Source organism: Dreissena polymorpha, chromosome 10 (assembly GCF_020536995.1).
Source record: "Dreissena polymorpha isolate Duluth1 chromosome 10, UMN_Dpol_1.0, whole genome shotgun sequence".
Classification (NCBI taxonomy): Eukaryota; Metazoa; Mollusca; class Bivalvia; order Myida; family Dreissenidae; genus Dreissena; species Dreissena polymorpha.
In genome coordinates, this window is record NC_068364.1 from 60,031,397 (window position 1) to 60,049,857 (window position 18,461).

General features: G+C 36.0%; 1 protein-coding gene across 1 annotated transcript; it reads left to right on the forward strand.

The window, feature by feature from the left end:
• Positions 1-334: 334 nt before the first annotated feature.
• LOC127849157 (beta-hexosaminidase-like) lies at positions 335-18,191 on the forward strand. Its single transcript, XM_052381876.1, has 12 exons — positions 335-492; positions 1,657-1,778; positions 3,398-3,960; positions 5,411-5,546; positions 6,458-6,864; positions 7,221-7,605; positions 9,266-9,397; positions 10,898-11,112; positions 13,626-13,866; positions 14,965-15,198; positions 15,642-15,794; positions 18,166-18,191. Exons 1-12 carry the CDS (start codon positions 335-337, stop codon positions 18,189-18,191), a joined length of 2,772 nt encoding a protein of 923 aa, XP_052237836.1.
• The last annotated feature ends 270 nt before the right edge of the window (positions 18,192-18,461 follow it).

The window sequence follows — 18,461 nt, forward strand, 5'->3', positions numbered from 1 at the left end:
GATGAAGCCGTTGGAAAACAAATAAAGGAATTTGTAGGACTCCGAGCTAAACTGTATTCGTATAAAATGTATGAAGAGAAGGAAAACAAAAGGTGTAAGGGGGTAAAAAAGAGCGTTGTTGAAAATACCATTACTCATGAAGACTATAAAAATACACTAATTACAGGTCAAGAATTACTTAGGACGCAGACTGTTTTCAGATCATATGGTCATGAATTGTATACTGTTAAAGCAAACAAGAAAGCATTAAGTGCTAACGATGATAAGCGTGGTATACAAGAAGACGGTATTTACACACTGGCTTATGGACATTACCTCCTAAGAAAAAACCAAGATGAGCAATAATCTCACAGACGATCAGAAGATAATGAAGAAGTTTAAGAGCGTGGGTGGGCGTGTCGTACCCAGCATCCCAATATACAGCACGTTCTCAAGCACCTCGCAACTTATTGACGTCGCAAAGCAACTAAAAAGCTCAAACGTTAGAGTAAGGTATGTACGTGACAACTATCCACGTCATCAACATATGCCGGGTACACACTGAACTGCGTGGATCAAAAACGGTCATGAAAAAATTTACTTTGACACTTATGGTTTAGAGCCACCACTTGAACTTGTAATGTATCTAAACGATAAAATGAAAACAAAACATTGATAGCACTATATACAATGAGTTTTAATACCGAAAAGTATATTAATGTTGAAGGAGTTGTCTTACCAAACGAACCTCTATCCAATTTCCAGTTGATAGATGCTGCTAACAAGTTAAAAATTAAAAACTTTAGAGGTGTCTATGTTCTCGATGAACTTCCGAAAAGCCCTAAAAAGGTAGAATGTGGAATTCTAAATTTATGCGACTCGCGAGGAAATGGTGCACACTGGACTGCTTGGATCAAAAACGGTCATGGAAAACTGTACTTTGACAGTTATGGGTTAGCACCGCCAGTTGAACTCGTTTGCTATATAAGGAATCCTGTGTATTATAATAGCGAAAGAGTACAGACGGATGGTGAGGTTTTTTGCGGACACCTGTGTCTTTACATTCTTAAACAACGTGAGAGCGTAAGCTTTCAACATGTAATAAACTCATTATATTAAAAAAATGTGTATATGAAAATGTCTGTAAACATATTTGGTAAAACAAAAGTCAAATCGTCGCAAAGTGTGATTTCAGGAGGTGTCACATTATCACAAGCCATTAATACGTTCTTAAGACGAGATGTTAAAAATGCAGCTGCTTAAAATATTAATATGGATTCTCACAATCTAATCAATGTATGGGATCCTGCTAATGCTCAACAAAAAATTATGTTGATAATCGAACAGTTTCAAAGTCTGGAGATACTATGACTGGTGATTTAAACATGGGTGGTAGGATGGTTAAAGGATTACCTGTTCATTATCCTACATTGTACAGTGGAAATGAAGCACCCAGTTGGTCACAAGTCACTAGTTTAGTGAATGAAGCAACTACTAATAATAAACAGTATATAGATGATCAAGATGCTGTTATTAAAAATAATGCTAATAATTTAACTAAAAATGTTATTCTGGTTATGTTCCAATTTTGGAGGAGAATATTGGTAGAACTGGATTTGTAACAACTGCAAGTTCAGTTACTGATGATAAATTTAGAGCATACGGTGCATTTAATAGTCTTAACGATGATGGGTCTAATGGAAGCTGGGCTACACCTTCAAAAACTGGTTGGCTTCAAATTAAATGTCCTGAACCCGTGACAATTTGGAGAGTGGCGTTAAAAGCTAGAGCTATAGATGGTAAAAATATAACTGGATGGACTAGTGGAAGCCTTCATGGAAAAGAATTTGAACCACTGTTTACATCTACAACTAAATTGTTTGGATCTGCTAATGCTCCTTTGTTTTTCGATATTTCAACTACTAAAGCATACCAGTATTATAGACTCAATATAACAGCAAGTTCTGGAGCCGGAGATCTTAGAGTTCAAGTTATGCAGTTGTATGTTTTATCAACCTGAGTTAAAAGTATTAAACTCTAATATAAAAAATGAGATTTTATCCGTTTTTTCTAGAATGTAGTAAGCGCGAAACTGATATGGAAAATAAGAGGTATTTGGAACTTCTTGGTATTGGAAAATGTGGTATGATTATTGACAAAGACGATGGAACGTCTACCTTATTAAAATTTAATAAAACGTTTAAAATACCAAAAACATACAGCGTCCAACTGAATGATGAACTTAATCAAATGCTCTGGACTAAAAACGATGAGTTTGAAAAGATGGAAGCAACCATTAAAGATTCAATAAATCAGTGGAACAACGTTAAAAAACGGGATCAACTTAGGTTGATTGACAAATACGTGTTAAAATTAGAGTGTGATATGGAGGAGAAAAAATATCGCAAAGGTGCTATTACCACGGCATTCTTACTCGGAATGATCAAACCAAACGACATTGTTTACCAAGACTTGGAAATTAAACATATAAAAGGAGAATATTTTGCATAGGCCTAAACGGTCGAAAGTCCTCCAGCCGCCCCGTCACGATAATAAGAAAATTGAATTTTCATGGTTAAGGTGTTATTCGAAAGTTTTAATACTTGTTCTAAATTTATGGTTAAGGAAAGACCATAAATTTATAAAATTGTGATTTCTTCATGTTGACATGAAAGGAAAACTGCTTTAGTATATTTCTTTACGGAAGGGAAACGACAGTGGCCCAACCGCGCAGTTTTCTTACTACTGAAAATATATGCAAATCGTTTATTTTTTTACATATAACTTGTAATAGTTTATCTTCATAACGTCTTAGCGCAACACGTATTAAAGTGACCTGTTCACATATGTTCGCATTTTTTAAATCTCATTTCATGTATTCGCTAACAAAACGATAATAAAAATAGTATTAAATAATTATAAAAAAGAAGAAGAAGTACTTTCATGCACATATGTGGTTACTTACCTTAACCGGGACCGTCGGAATAACTATCTAAAGCGCTACCAATGGAGCATTTATGTATTTAATAAATTACCTTTAAATTATTCTTTAAGCTTTATGGGTATATAATTATCAATACAAGTAAGATAGTTTTAATATTTTGGCGTGTCATAAGAGTTCTTTTGCTTGTTTGTATATAATACAAACAATATATTTTATCTATCAAAGGTATAAATAAAACTATAGTATGTTTCCACTGTGCACAATTGTAAAGTTTATATAACATTATGCTTTGGTTTAACATATAATAGTTTTTCAATAAACGTTTTTAACTTAAAATGACTAGATGCAAACTGGTCTCGTGGTTGCGAGGTTTTAAAGTTCCACAAAATGATTCTTGTTTAAATGATTTACTAAAGTATTGACTAGCTCCACGTGTTCTCTGACACCTATTTATTATTTATGTATTTTTTACAGGCGAAGGACTCTCACAAAATGACCTCGACGCGCTTGCAGAGAAACTGGACATAAAAGTTAAGGTCGTTACCAACATAATCCCGTCCGCTCCCAATCACGTGGTCCAGTTAACGCTCGGTAACCATGGTCACGAAGACATACCAAAACAGGGCTGGAAAATGTACTTTTATAGCATGTTTCTCCTTTTCCCAGGCGTGTTCCCAGGATTTCATCACAACGACCTTGACACTGTGAATTTTAGAATCACTATGGTCCAGGGCGATTTGTATAGTTTGGCGCCGATGGCTGGATTTCAACCTATTTCACCCGGTAAATCTGTGGAATTCAACATCAGCGCTAGCCTGTGGTCTGTCGCGAGAACGGACTTTATGCCTCGTTGGTATGTAACCTCTGACGACGTCAAAATTAAGCCGCGTATCGTGAAGTGCACTGCGTCTGAAGATCTTGATTTCGTCCAACCATTTGAGGACGTACTCCAGCGGAAGCGATGGAAAGGGGACCAGTATGAACCCTTCACACCGGAAGTGAGTATGGAGAAGCTGAGATTTATCCCCGAGAACGTGGTAGGTAATATTGAGCTTCAGTTAAGAACGGAAATGTTAAGAAACTGAACCCGTGGGTAGATAAAGACATAATCAGGAACTTCACTTATATCAAGAGGTACACACATTTTTTGTTGCTTTCATGACATACCATTTAAGTAAAAAGTAAAAAGGTATACATATATGTGTATAAATAAGCAGTCACAATGTTTTCCTCTCATGCATATACTTTATGCCTATCGGCGTAAATTTAGGTCTAAATGAACTTTATCTACATGTAAAATGTGCGTCTGATATTACAACTTAATTTTGTCGGCATAAATAAATAAATTAAGTTTGAACAGGTTAACATTAATTGTATTTGTTTAGTTTTATTTAATTGTTCTTTTAAATAATACATCGTGTTAAGATCTTCATTCACATGATGATGTTGATTGTACATTTTTGAGGTAATATAAGATTTATGTAATTCTTAAACAGACAGTGCATTCTTATTTTACTTTGGGACAAAAAAAAATCTTGAAATAAATACCGATAGGCGCCAAAAATATGTCTGCATGCGCACAGAATTTTTATTGTATTTTCGTTTTAAGGCAATCTCTCCTTAACGAAACTCCAGTCTATGCGGAAAGTGTGGTCCCTGATTAGCCTGTGCCGACCGTAACGGCTAATCAGAAAAGACACTTTACGCACATGCATTAAGCCCAGTTATATCAGAATACTTATATGTAATTATAGACCTCTCTACTGTAAAATAACGGAGTTCCGAATACATGTTTCCTTGGGGAAAATAATTAGTTCATATACAATTTGTATAATGCTCTTTGGAATATAAATGTATTTCATCTGTATTACTACATCATTAATGTTTATTTTGTTTTCGATATGTTTTTCTGTTTGCAATAAATTTTGGATTTCACCTAATAAGCTGGATTGTGTTTTCTATACATGTAATTTGAATGTGAAGCCTATTTTACATTTTTTTTATTTTGCTTTACTTTTTGCTTATTTTCCGGGAAAAAATCAAGATCACATTAAATGTTTCTTTTGTATTTATATTGATACTGAGAATGTGATTATACGAAAATTTAAAACGTGATTTGCACAAGAAGGTTTTATAGTATGGAATTTATGAGACACATTACAAATAATATTAAAGCCACATACATACTAAAAATCAACGAATATTTCGTAAAATATTTCGTAAAAACAAAGTTATACCATAAAACAAAAACTCGACATTGGCTTTGGGCAGCGTCGGAAGCACGACGTAGTTCACACGTTGTTCGAATATCGTCGCGGGAAATAAAAACGACCATTTTGTATCTCGTTAAATCTAGGTTACCGGGCCACATCTAGCGTTGCAATTTTGGCTATTGCTATAAGGAACATTGATTTGTTATGGGTTTACTTAATTTTACGGAAAAAAGAAATATTCGTTGAATTTTTAGTATTTATGTTGCTTTAATAGGTCCCTAAATTCATCATTCCGACTCCAAAGTCTCTACAAGTCAACGAGGACAGGCCGCCGACGTCATTTGATAAAGGCACGTGGAAAGTGTACACGTCCAACGGACTGTTCTCGGACATGATTCAGTATATCAAAGGTAAATTGCTTGTTGAAAGTTGAAACCTATTTATTTTAGCTCGATTGCATCGAAAGCCTCATGCTAATTAACCGCTCTCGGGTCCGTTTCCTGGGCCTAGAACCAGTACTTGGTGTCTTTGGGGGTGATGTAATGAACGCTCCCCAAGTGGGGATGGAACCCGTGACATCCCGATCGCTAGGCGGACACCATATCCACTACGCCACCTCGATCTCATATTGCTTGTAAAATGAGACGCTTGTATTGAAATATTCGTTTAAAGGAAGACTTTTTTAAGTAAAAATCAATTTTAGCGAGAAGTGTCATCCCTGATTCGCCTGTGCGGACTGTACTGGCTAATCTGGGATGTAAATTTACGCAAATTGATGCAGCTAATATTTCCGAGAACTAGGCTTATTATAAGTATACGGTACTCTGTGTAATTTATATTAATAAGAAAACCGATTAATAACTATATTTAATTCAATTATGCTTTCGTTTGCACACATTTTGCAAATATTGCAAGTGCATATAATACAGTAAAAAAACAAATTATTAAAAATATAAGGAGAAATACTGCTTTAATTAATGGATGAAGATAAGTTTTTAAAGTATTTATAGTATTTACATTATTATATTTTTCTCATGATATTTTTTATTGTCGTTTTGTAATGATATGTAATGTTGTACATTTTTCTTTAAGCTGTTGACAGGCAATGTGAGAAAATATTTATTTGTCGGCATGAAATTTCGTGTTTTTTCAAAGAAATGTTTTTTACAAAAAGAAATGTCCTTCGAATTACCACGAGTTTACGGTTGATTGATTGTAGCGGATTAAGGGTGGTTATGCTAATTTTATAATTGTTAATTTTATTATCGAAAAGTGTCGCAACCATTTATTTCTAATAAACTTGCCTATGATTCTGACGCAGATGAGCTCGGCGTGAGTATTACAGACTCGATAACGCCAACTTACGCTAACGTCATTGTCTTATCATACGCCAACGAAATTGAAACAGAAGGATACGCTTTAGACGTCAAAAACAACATTATAACACGCACTGCAAAAGACGCAGATGGGATGTTCTATGCTGTCCAAACGTTAAGCAGCGTAATATCCGGTACAAACGGACGCATACCGGAACTGAGAGTTGAAGATGCGCCGCGCTTTCGTTGGCGTGGGATGCAAATTGATGTCGCCCGAAACTTCCACAGCGTCGTCAACATTAAACGACTGATTAAAGCGATGTCGATGTACAAGATGAACGTGCTACATCTTCATCTCACGGACGACGAGGGATGGAGACTGGTGATCGACGGACTTCCGGAACTCACCCAAGTAAGCTTCGAACATTTCTTGAATTCACATACGTAATTAACGGAAGGTAGGATGTCGCCGTGTCATAGAGTATATTGTGTCCGCCTATCAACCGGGAGGTCATGGATTCGATCCTTTAATGGGAGCGTTATTTCGATCATCCTTAGAGACATATAATACTGGTTCTATCCAGGAAACGGGCTCGAGAGTATTTCAATATGCCTTAGCCGTTCGATGTAATCGAGCTCGTAGCTTCCCATTCGTAACCCATTCCACAATATATTTTCGATCGCATGCGGATGACCAAGATTTGATAATAATAAGATTTACTAAACAAAATTAGATACAATTTTAAAGATCAAATACCGATGTCTTAGGTTGGCGGGAGGTGTCACGATTTGTCCGAGACCGAGTGCCTAATACCTCAGTTCGGTTCCGGGCCATTCCCTGAGAATTCCGGCTCCGGATTCTATAACGCCGCAGAATACAAGGAACTACTATCTTACGCTAAGAAACACCACGTAAAAGTAGTCCCCGAATTCGACATGCCGGTGCACTCACATGCCGCGGTGGCGTCTATGGAGAGTCGATTCCGGAAACTGAACGCTACAGGAAATTGTACTGCCGCCTCCCAGTTTCGTCTGAGAGACACTCGAGACTCGTCGTTTTATGCATCCGTGCAAAATTGGATGGATGACGCGATCAACCCGTGTATTGAGTCCACCTACAGGTTTATTGGAAAGGTCATGGACAGCGTTATAGGTGCGTATGGATATCCTGCTGAACTTTATCTGTTTTACACCACACACCACTTCCCCAACCCCACACACCCACACACAACCAGTTTTCAGCATTAATCACCCACATGTATGACTCAGTATGTTGAAGCAACGCTTCGACCTAAAGGGGCCTTTTCACATTTTGGTAAATTGACAAAATTAAAAAAAAACAGTGTTTCCGATTCGCAAATGTTCGTTGTAGTTATGACATTAGTGGGAAAACAGTAATACTGACCATTAACCATGCTCTGAAATATCCATTATATGCATCTTTTGACGATTTAAAAACCTGAAAATTATAAAGCGTTGCAACTCGAAACGATTGAATAATTTGAAAAGTTCTGTTGTTGTCGTTATATTTTGTGATACTACGAGGATTGCTTATATAAAGTATAAAATACATCACTAATTGTATCAGCTCGGATGGCCGAGTGATCTAAGCGTAAACTTTTACTCCAGTGGTCAGTGGTTCGAGCCCAGTTTGGGGTTACTTTTTTTCTTTCTTTAATTTTATTTAATTAAGTTTTTTTTACTGCGCGTTTTAGATCCAATGTTTACATTTATCAATATAAAGCATTTAATTACAAACTTCAATACATGCCAACATCTGTGAAAAGGTCCCTTTAATGGACGAAATCCTACCAAACTCGAAAGCGAACTGAACTATAAACTTGCTTTATATATTTAATCAATCAATCGCGAAATAATACATTGGGCTCAGCACAGTCAGTTTCCAGGGAGTAATTTCCCTAGAACAATTTCTTGTTTCGAAACAGTTAATCCATACATCGACAAAGCGCTTTGTTATCGAGCATCCACCAGTGTTACTGATATTCTTGTTTGTGGCGTTATAACCTTTGGATTACAAATGTGACACATTCTTAAGAATGTATGCGTTTAAAATAACAAGATGATTATTGTTTATATTTCTGATATTATTCAAAGGAACTTGTTCGTGGAGTTGTAAAATAAAAATGCTAAAAATCAGCATATATTCAAAACAGATGGTGTATATTATATTCAAAACGGACATTCAATTCATTAATAGAAAGATGTAAAAAGACAGGATAGCACAATGTTAGTACGTTAGATTTTGACCCAACGGTCCTGGGTTCGAATTCCACTGAATGGAATGTCTTTCAACATTTTTTCCTGGATTTTTGTTTTAATTGTTATGTTTCTACGTAAATATATTTAATGAATTTTTATAAAATAGACGAACATCTGTTTAAAAAAAAGTCCCTTTAATAACAAATCTTAAAGAATAAATTCACTCATTTGCGCTCATTAAGTCGTTTTCGGCTCAGGTACTACTTAATCGTATGTCGGGTACTCTTAAGTACACACCAAAGTACCGGTCACAGGAAACTATACTTAATGTATTCCGGGGGATGGCTGAGTTCCTTTAAGCGTACTTTCCGTACCCTAGGACACTGTGTAGTAACCTTAAGAGTAGCATACGTAAGTAGTACCTGCGCCGACAATGACCAATCGAGCATTATTTTCACTGCTAAAGGGACACGTACAAAAAGTATTTTTATAACGAATCATAACGAGTTAAAAGCTCTTGTTTGCGCGTATGCCACGCGCAAGAGCTTTTTGAATCTTAATAATTTGTCAATAAAACGTTATTAAAATCCCAGACCTGCACGCGGACATTGAGCCCCTGGAGATCTACCATTTCGGAGGGGACGAGGTGGCTCATGGCGCCTGGGCGGCGTCCGACGCGTGTAGCCGCTCCCTGCGTGACAACCCTCCGTATAGGGTCACACACGGTAAGGCGGGACACTATCTGGACTCGCTATCCTAAAGGATGAATAGCGGGAGACAAAACCGCATTATATGTTTTAAAGTAAGATTACAGTGCAGGGTAACACACGGTCAGTCGGTTGAATTATTTCACGTTCAATTAGGAAGGTTTTATAAGGGAACAAATTGTTAGAGGAACTGTACGGTTAGCGCCGTGTTTGGTAGAACCACTTCACATTACAAGGTAGTAGTATTTCTATAAAGGAGATGAACTGCTATATTAAGGAAATAGTAAGTTAAATAGGCCGCTATGTCTGAAGGTGTTTCCAACGCCCCCCTCTCCAAAAGGACGGAATATATATTGGAAATGATGTTTGTTTCCTGAAAGCCACATATTTATCAAGTATTTTGCACGATGGCGTCTGTAAAGCGACAGCAGTTGGATGGGTGGTTGTAATATAAACTTTATTTGTGTTTAATGTTCAAACTGTCTCATATTGATTAGAGCCATATAATATTGTATACGATTAATAATGACAAATGTTGAAACATGTTAACTTCAGTTCTTGACCAATTTTACATGCAAAATAAAAAAGCAAAATCTTCCTTTTGTCGCTTGGCTACTATGATCTTTGCTCCCACAAAATTGGGTAATTTGACGAACATGTTTTCGTAAGTTTCTGAAAATCCTATTTTTACCATTGTGCAGGCTGAATGCACATAAGGTGTTGGTTGTGTGTGTATAACGAAGGAGGTCCATTCCGAGCCAGAGGCTCCAGTATGTGTGGACTCGAAGTGTTCCCCTAGCGCTCTAACATAACTAACTTTCTAGACTCACGCAAGCAGGGACGAATTTTGAATTGTAGCTGCAATTTTCAGTTCTTTCTTTGGTACTGAAAGTGTTGTTGTTGTGTTTCATTCGAACAAACTCACATTCTCCCTTTAACGGGCATTGAACTCGGGTCGCCTGGGTAAAAAGCGACCGTAGCAACCACTGTGCTAGCCGGACAGCACTATAAGGTGTTGGTTAATTTCGTTTATCATAAAAAACAGTCATAAAAAATTCCCATTAAGGTGGTGGGGCAGTTTCTAGTGTCTGCTACTTATATAAAAATTACTATAAACATGGTCATAAACTGAAGATGCAAATTCTTACTTCGGAGATAGTTCCTTCAAATTACGAGATTTGCAGTCTTATATCATTATTAACATAAGCTAAACAAATTAAACAGTTTGCTGAGCTTACGTAACGATATTTCATGTTTGTAACAAGTTATTTATATAAAGTATGTGTTCATTTCAGCAAGCTACATGCGTTAATGGTATGTTAAGATTTTTTATGTTTGTAACAAGTTATTTATATCAAGAATGTGTGTTCATTTCAGCAAGTTTATGTGTTAAGATTTTTTATGTGATACACGTGTTGCATGTCAAATTTGTTTCGATAAGGCATCACGTAATAAAAATTAAACACAGCAGTTACAGTTTTGAGTAACCGAAATGACAAAAGGCGTACTCCGATCCAGGTCTGAATAACTACTTCGTTTCTCGCCTCGCTAAAATGGCGTCGGAACGCGGCCTGAAGCTAGCAGGGTGGGAGGACGGATCCTGGGACGGCTACGATCCACTTCCGGTTGAGGACCTCAACCGGCAAGGAGAGGTGTGTGTAAATCCCTGGAACAACATATGGGAGTGGGGCAGCGGAAGTAATGCGTATAAATACGCAAACGCCGGCTACAAGGTATTACATTTCTTTGTGTAATAGTTTGTACATATTTAGTAGCAATCTTAGTGGTTAAGAGGGGCGCAGACGGAGCAAGAGTAGCAAGCGGTTGAGGAAGCGGAGCCAAGTGAATCCCTTCCTTGCCAGTAAGATTTCGTTTGAGACGATTTAACATCTTTAGAATTGAACCTACATGTTGTCTCCTATGTATCCGGAGCAACATCGTAACTTCTGTGTTGGCTTTTCATCAAACATTTCACTGAGACTTTGGGTGACAGTGCTAGCAAATATGTCGAGTCCCAAACAGATATGTTTGAGTGACCTGTGTTTGGAATGAGTAATTGCGGTTAAATTATTATTATCGTTTGAGTCTTTAAAAAAATCCTCAGATTTATAACGGTTAATATACCTCATATTTTCAACAGTCACCGTGTAATTTTATTTTATATGGAAATGCGGAGGTTAATTACAATGCTATACTAGATAAGTATTGATGCAAAGCATCAAAGTGCGTCGGGAATTTCAGTGTAAAAGGCACTCAATGAAGTTACATGGAACGATTTGTTTCTACTGTAAATATTAATATATTGGCCGATTATTTTAAACATAATAGAAAAAGATACTGGTAAAACCATTATCTATAATTTTGTGTTATAACCCCCAAATAACCATTATCTATGTGTCGTGTTATAACCCCCAAATAACCATTATCTATGATTTTGTGTTGTAACCCCCCAAATATTTCATAGTTTATTTTATTTACATTGGTTTCCTTTTGTTTACTTGCATCCGTGTTCAGTTTGCATTAATGGAACAGAACTGTGTAGGTTTTAAAAAATCTGCTTCATCTTGTAAGCGTAATTTCATATTTTTCTCAACTTCAAGGGGAGATGATTCTGAACTTATTCTTACGTTTCTCATTTACGATAGGGGTTGAGTACTCATTGATATAAAAAAAACTGTAAAAGTTTTAATGTGTTTACGAACCCCCACCCTCTTACACATATATTTCATGGGCATAATAAAAACAGAAAATGGTTACAATAAAACAGCATATTTATTTAAACTAAAATGTCTACATCAAAACAAAAAGTTAACATAGAACACAAATAAAAATTTTGATTCTAGTGGGGCTCGAACCTTGGGCCTCTCACATGTGAAGCGTGTAACAACGACACTACGGAACCGCTTGAAATATCACCTTCTAACTAAGATATTAATAAGTGACTGTAGTGTAACGGTTATCAATAAAGCAATAAACCTTGTAACCGCTGTCGTCTTGTAAAATTGAAGAAAATAAGCGTTAACCAAAACTCGAACAGCAAAGGTCTGCGCTATTGTTAGAAAAACCACAAAATAAATATATTTTGATTATGTTTTGTTTTTATACAAAACCAGAAACTTTCACCGGTTTGCGTATTTGCCCAGTCCCTGTGATCTTTTATTATTTCCAAGTCCCTGTGATTAGTTATTAATTAAAAGAATTAGCTTTGCATTATTTGCAATAAATGTTGTAGTAAATGTAATAGGCACACATGCAGTACTTATTTACACTAATTTACACACAAAAAAAACACTATGCAAGATATTCTGACCACACAAATATATACATTGATCCGTAAAATAACTTCTCTTCCCATAAGCGAAAAAAAAAACGTATTACATACGAGTCGCCGCACTTCAGTGCGACGCCAATCATGCATTTCTTTTTTTAAGATTAGTTGACATTTTTTTCAATTAGTCATGGTACGTCAATTATTATGTTAATTTTGCGTCCCTGTCACAATGAATTATGAATTATATATCATAATTACGCAAACGCGAACACTGCAACGTCTCCATATTTCAGTATCCTAATCTATAAATTTGAGTTCCCGGAAATAAATTAAGGAGTAAACAAATATTTATTGTTACATGCTGTTACATATGATGAATGCAATATTTGACGGAAATGAATACAACCGTCTAGGATGTCAAGTCCAATATGCAACCACACGCTCTTCGAAGATCGGGTTAAATGCATTCCGCACAGGCTTATCACCTTTCGCCTAAACTGGGTTTTCTTTGAAAACAATACAATACAATACAATGAACACGGAAAGTATCGTCCCTCGAGTGTGAATATTTTAAAAAAGACCATACTATAATCATCAGAAGCACATTATGATGTAGATATTTTTCTATGAATATGTTTGCATTAATCTAATGTTCTAGATAATAAATAAATAATGTTTTAAAATGTGGTTAAGTATATGCTATCATTTTATTAACTTATTTATGATTATTGTAAAATTATTTATATTTGACGTCAGGAAATTTCGTAGTTTAATAAATGGTAATTTTGTTTGCCAGTGAATTCGTTGATTTCTTAATTTGTTAAGAGGAGGAACTCGCGCCAGTCATTTACGAAATCAACGAAAATGAATGTCCGACGAATAATAATTATTTTACAGTATATTTTATTGTAAGATATATTTATACGGATCACTCGATGAATACGTGGAGTAAATGTAATTATGTGATTGTTTCAGGTAATATTGAGTCAGGCTACGAACCTCTACTTCGACCATCCCCAAGAACCAGATCCGGAGGAACGGGGGCTCTACTGGGCCGCGCGCTACACCGACACGCGAAACGTGTTTGACTTCCGCCCGGAGCGTCTCTATGACAACATTCGGGTTGACCGGAGCGGCTTTCGGTTGGCCAAAAAGGACATCTGCGGATATGACATGTCGGGATGTACAGCGTTGGAAAAGCCGGAGAACATTATTGGTTCGTGATTAAATTAGTCTCTTTTGAGAAAACTGGGCATAATGCATGTGCGTAAAGTGTCGTCCCAGATTAGCCTGTGCAGTTCGCACAGGCTAATCAGGGACGACACTTTCCGCCTTAATTGGATTTTTAGGAAGAGGCTTCATTTAAACGAAAAATGTCATAAAAAACTGAAAGTGTCGTCCCTGATTAGCCTGTGCGGATTGTACAGGCTAATCTGGGATTATACATTACGAATATGCATAAAGTGCAGTTTCCCATTAACAATAAACATGGCTTTTTCTTTACAATATTTTGCTAATGTATTCCCGAAACCGTTGACAGAGGTGTAAAAGCTTATACATTTAATCAACTCGTGAAACGAAATATATTAGGGAGGATCAAAAATATATATATAATTAACATATTCCAATATATCTTAATTAAGGCCCACCCTTCTATAGAAATCCACTAATACAAACATTTCACCGAAACTGAAACACTTGCACTTGGAATTATTATTAAAATGAAAAATGTTTCACAAATGACAACATGTAAACGAAACATTTTTGTTAAAAATCATGTTTTATTTGATTGTTTTGAAAACCGACAAACCGACAAAGATTCACCATCATATGACTGATTGATATATTCTGTGGTATAAGTATTTTGTAATAATTTGTTATAATTGGAATGTTTCGGAAAAATCGTAATGTAGTTTTTTTATAATTTTGTATTATTTTATATTATATTTATCTTCAAATAAGTTTCGGTATACTGCAGTATACAAGGTATTACCAGGAATAACTGCATTGATTCGTAAACAATTTTGGTGTGTGTGTCAGTCACTCATACATGTATGAAATTGTTTATAAAAACACGTTTGATTTTGTTCTCGTTTAAGAGGCATCGGATTATAAGAGGCATACAACTTTTTTCATTGAAAAAGTTGCGTCTTGTAGACTGGAAAATACGGAAACAACTTCAAACAATGAATTGATATTTACTTCATGCAAGATGTAACTACAGATTTTTATAATATCAATTTCATCAGAAGAAACAGTTTGAGGAACAGCTTTTCATATATATTTGGTCCCTTATTTGCTAAGTTAACTCCAGGAATGCAGGGCGCGCTATGGAGCGAGACAGTGCGCACAAGTGACGAGTCAGTCTACATGATATTTCCGCGCTTGGTGGCGCTGGCAGAACGCGCCTGGCACAAGGCAGCGTTCGAGGAGGCGACAAACGTCACTTCCGAAGACGAATGGAAGTCGTTCGCCAGAGCCGTCGGAGAACGAGAGTTCGCGCGGTTGGAAAAAATTGGCGTGAAATACAGAATCTCTCCGCCAGGTGGTAGGTAGGTTAACGAACGTGCCCATATGTGTCAAGTCCTTATTTATTTTATAAGAAGGAAACGTTTCATGACTTTGCCCCGGTATGTTGTATCGCAAGACTTGAATATGTGAGGTTGTCATGCACGAGCCTGCATTGAGACAATTTCACACAATCAACGAATGCGATGCAAACAATTGGAACTCTTCAACTTTGAAGTTTTTCATTTATTTGATACACGCTTACGATAAAAAAACATTACCAGTAACCAAGGAAACAGAAAACGTATAAATTCCGAACATTGAGATTATTACATTAAATTAATGGACTTTTCGTTTTCAGGAATACTCTTGTAAACGAAAATCCAGATTGCATAGGCTAATTTAAAACGACACATCACGCACATGCATTAAGTCCCGTTTTCCCAGAGCTCGGCACATAAATGTCTTTAATTTCCTATGCAGAGTATTGCCAACCGGACAGATCGAAGTGTCGACAACGTACCCGCAACTGGGAGTACAGTACAGTGCGGATGACGGAGTCACGTGGCAAAATATCGTGCCGAACAGTGCCTCTCATATCACTTGGAATAACGGGGACGTGTTGCTACGAGCAACGTAAGATTCATCTGTATTTTGACTTTGTACTTTTATTTTAAAGGGACCTTTTCACAGATTTTGGCATGTTTTGAAGTTTGTCATTAAATGCTTTATATTGATAGAATTAAACATTGGATATAAAATGCTCCAGTAAAATATCAAGAATAAAATTAAAAAAAGAAAAAAGGTAACCCTCAGCAGGGCTCGAACCACTGACCCCTGGACTCCTGGAGTAAAAAGTCTACCCTTAGACCACTCGGCCATCCTTTTGTCTACACTGCAAGATGTATTTTATACTTTATGTAAGCAATCCTTGTAGTTTCACAAAATATAACGACAACAACAGATCTCTCCAAATTATTAATTCGTTTCGCGTTGCATCGCTTTATAATTTTAGGGGTTTTAAATATTTAAAATATGCACATACTTGCTATTTTAGAGCATGGTAAATGATCAGTATTACTGTTTCCTCACAAATATCATAACTAAAACGAAAAATTGCGAATCTGAAACAACTTTTTTCAATTTTGTCGATATACCCAAACGTGAAAAGGCCCCTTTAATTGACATATAAATACGAAACAAAATAACAACAGAGTTATTCGATTTTTACAATCTTTACATTAGTATTATACACGTTTTATCAATATAAACATCATATCTACTAATAGTTTAAGATTACTGCATGCACATTTATTAAGAGCCGTAAATTATCAATATTTTAAGTTTAAATACCTCGATCGATTGGAAGCCTTTGTATTATTGAGGCTCCAGTTCATGTTTTGGGTATCGCTAGCTCTTTGTGTCCTGAGAAAACATTTTGAGAATGCTTCAAGAAAATGGATCCTTAACGGGACCTACTGACCACTAGGCGTATACCATATCCAGTTCACAACCGCCACCTCATGCACAATATTTTTAATTGAACATCGGTTCCTGCCAAGACTTCCAAGTTGAAATATTGTTTTGAAACTTCATGTAAAGCTATCTTGTTATAACAATGCATTGAGTGTAATTTTCTATTGTGTTAATGGGTTCGGGCTCATAGTTACTAACATAGAATACTTGTTTACGTTCAATAACTCAAGAACGAATTAAGTGATTGTTATCATATCCCTTACGTTTTTATGATGTAAAGGCCATGCTTGGGTAGGCATATGCAACCAAATAGACCAAGGTCAACATCACTTGATGTGCAGTATAGGCAACGACTAATGGTGTTTGGGTAATAACTCGATACAAAAATGAGGTATTCGAATGAATTTGTGTTCCCGTTATGCATAAACCTGACTTGACATTACAATAAAAGTTTGGGCATGGTCAATGCCAACGACACAACATATAGAAATATACCGGGTGCTTGATAACTAGCATTTATTTATGGTCATGGTACTATTCACTTGAGATCTTGGTTAAATGGATTGCAGAATATTTAGGGTCAAAGAAAACATTGCTGAAAATAGGAAAAATGATAAAGTAGACGAACGGTTTGTGCTCAATAACTTAAAGCCAAATTAAGCGTGTTTAAAGTTCCTTTTTGTGGGTGTTTTAGTTTAATTGTTTTCTTAAATCTAATTTAATAAAAGTTCAAATATTCTGTTTGTTGTAGAAATGCTGCCGGGACGCGCTTCAGTCGGGCAGTAAAACTATCAAGAGGTAAAGCAAAATTTTGGAAAGAAAACATTGACATATAAAAATATACGATTATGGGTGACATATCGCGGTGACCATAAATTATCATATCGCAGATTAACACTGTGTTGTTATAATACCACTCCAATACCCTGAGAAAAAGAAGAATATGTGTTTCGATTATGAACATATACGAATATACATTTTGAATTATGAACATATACGAATATACATTTTGAAGATGAAAACATAGCATCATGATGCGATAAAATGACACAATTTAAATTCCACGGAAACTCGACTTTAAGCCATATCATGCGCATATATCTTTACAAGCTTTTTCAAAGATTTATCTTAGATACGCTTTTTAGAGGTGGTTTGGCAATAAGGAACATTACAATGCTCCAGACGGTCGATAGTTTGGACATCGAATTAAAGATTAAAAAATCGAATATTTTCGAACAATGTTAAACGAATTTTACGAATTTTCGAATATCATTTTAGTATTATGTTCAATCCCTTATTTATATGTGTCAATATGTTTGTATAAAACCAATATTAGGACTCATTTTCCATCAACAATGCTACGCTCCTTGATTGATATAATATGGTTATGATGGAATGCCATGGGTTTCCACTACCGCAAAGAGCATGTTCATGAAGTGAATGTGCGCCTTTTTTACACATGTATGCACAATAATATAGACACGTTCACAAGGCATATTGACATATTATGGTTTTGTTCATTTTGTTTCAGTACCTGATGTTATACCATCGGTTTAGGACTTGAAAATTAAACCGCATAGGGTTACATCATCTGACGTCGAAACGGGACGCGACACTTGTGGAATAAAAAATATAATTAAGCATTTGTGACGTTGCCAAGATAATTCAAGATAAGTTTTATGCAAAGACAAATATATTCGTAACAACGGATAGTCTTTGTGACGTTATATGGAAAGTTTTCGGTGACGTTTGAGGAAAAGCCCATGTGGCGTTACATATGCCACGAAATCTATTGTAACGTCAATGTCACAGTGTCTTGACGACGCC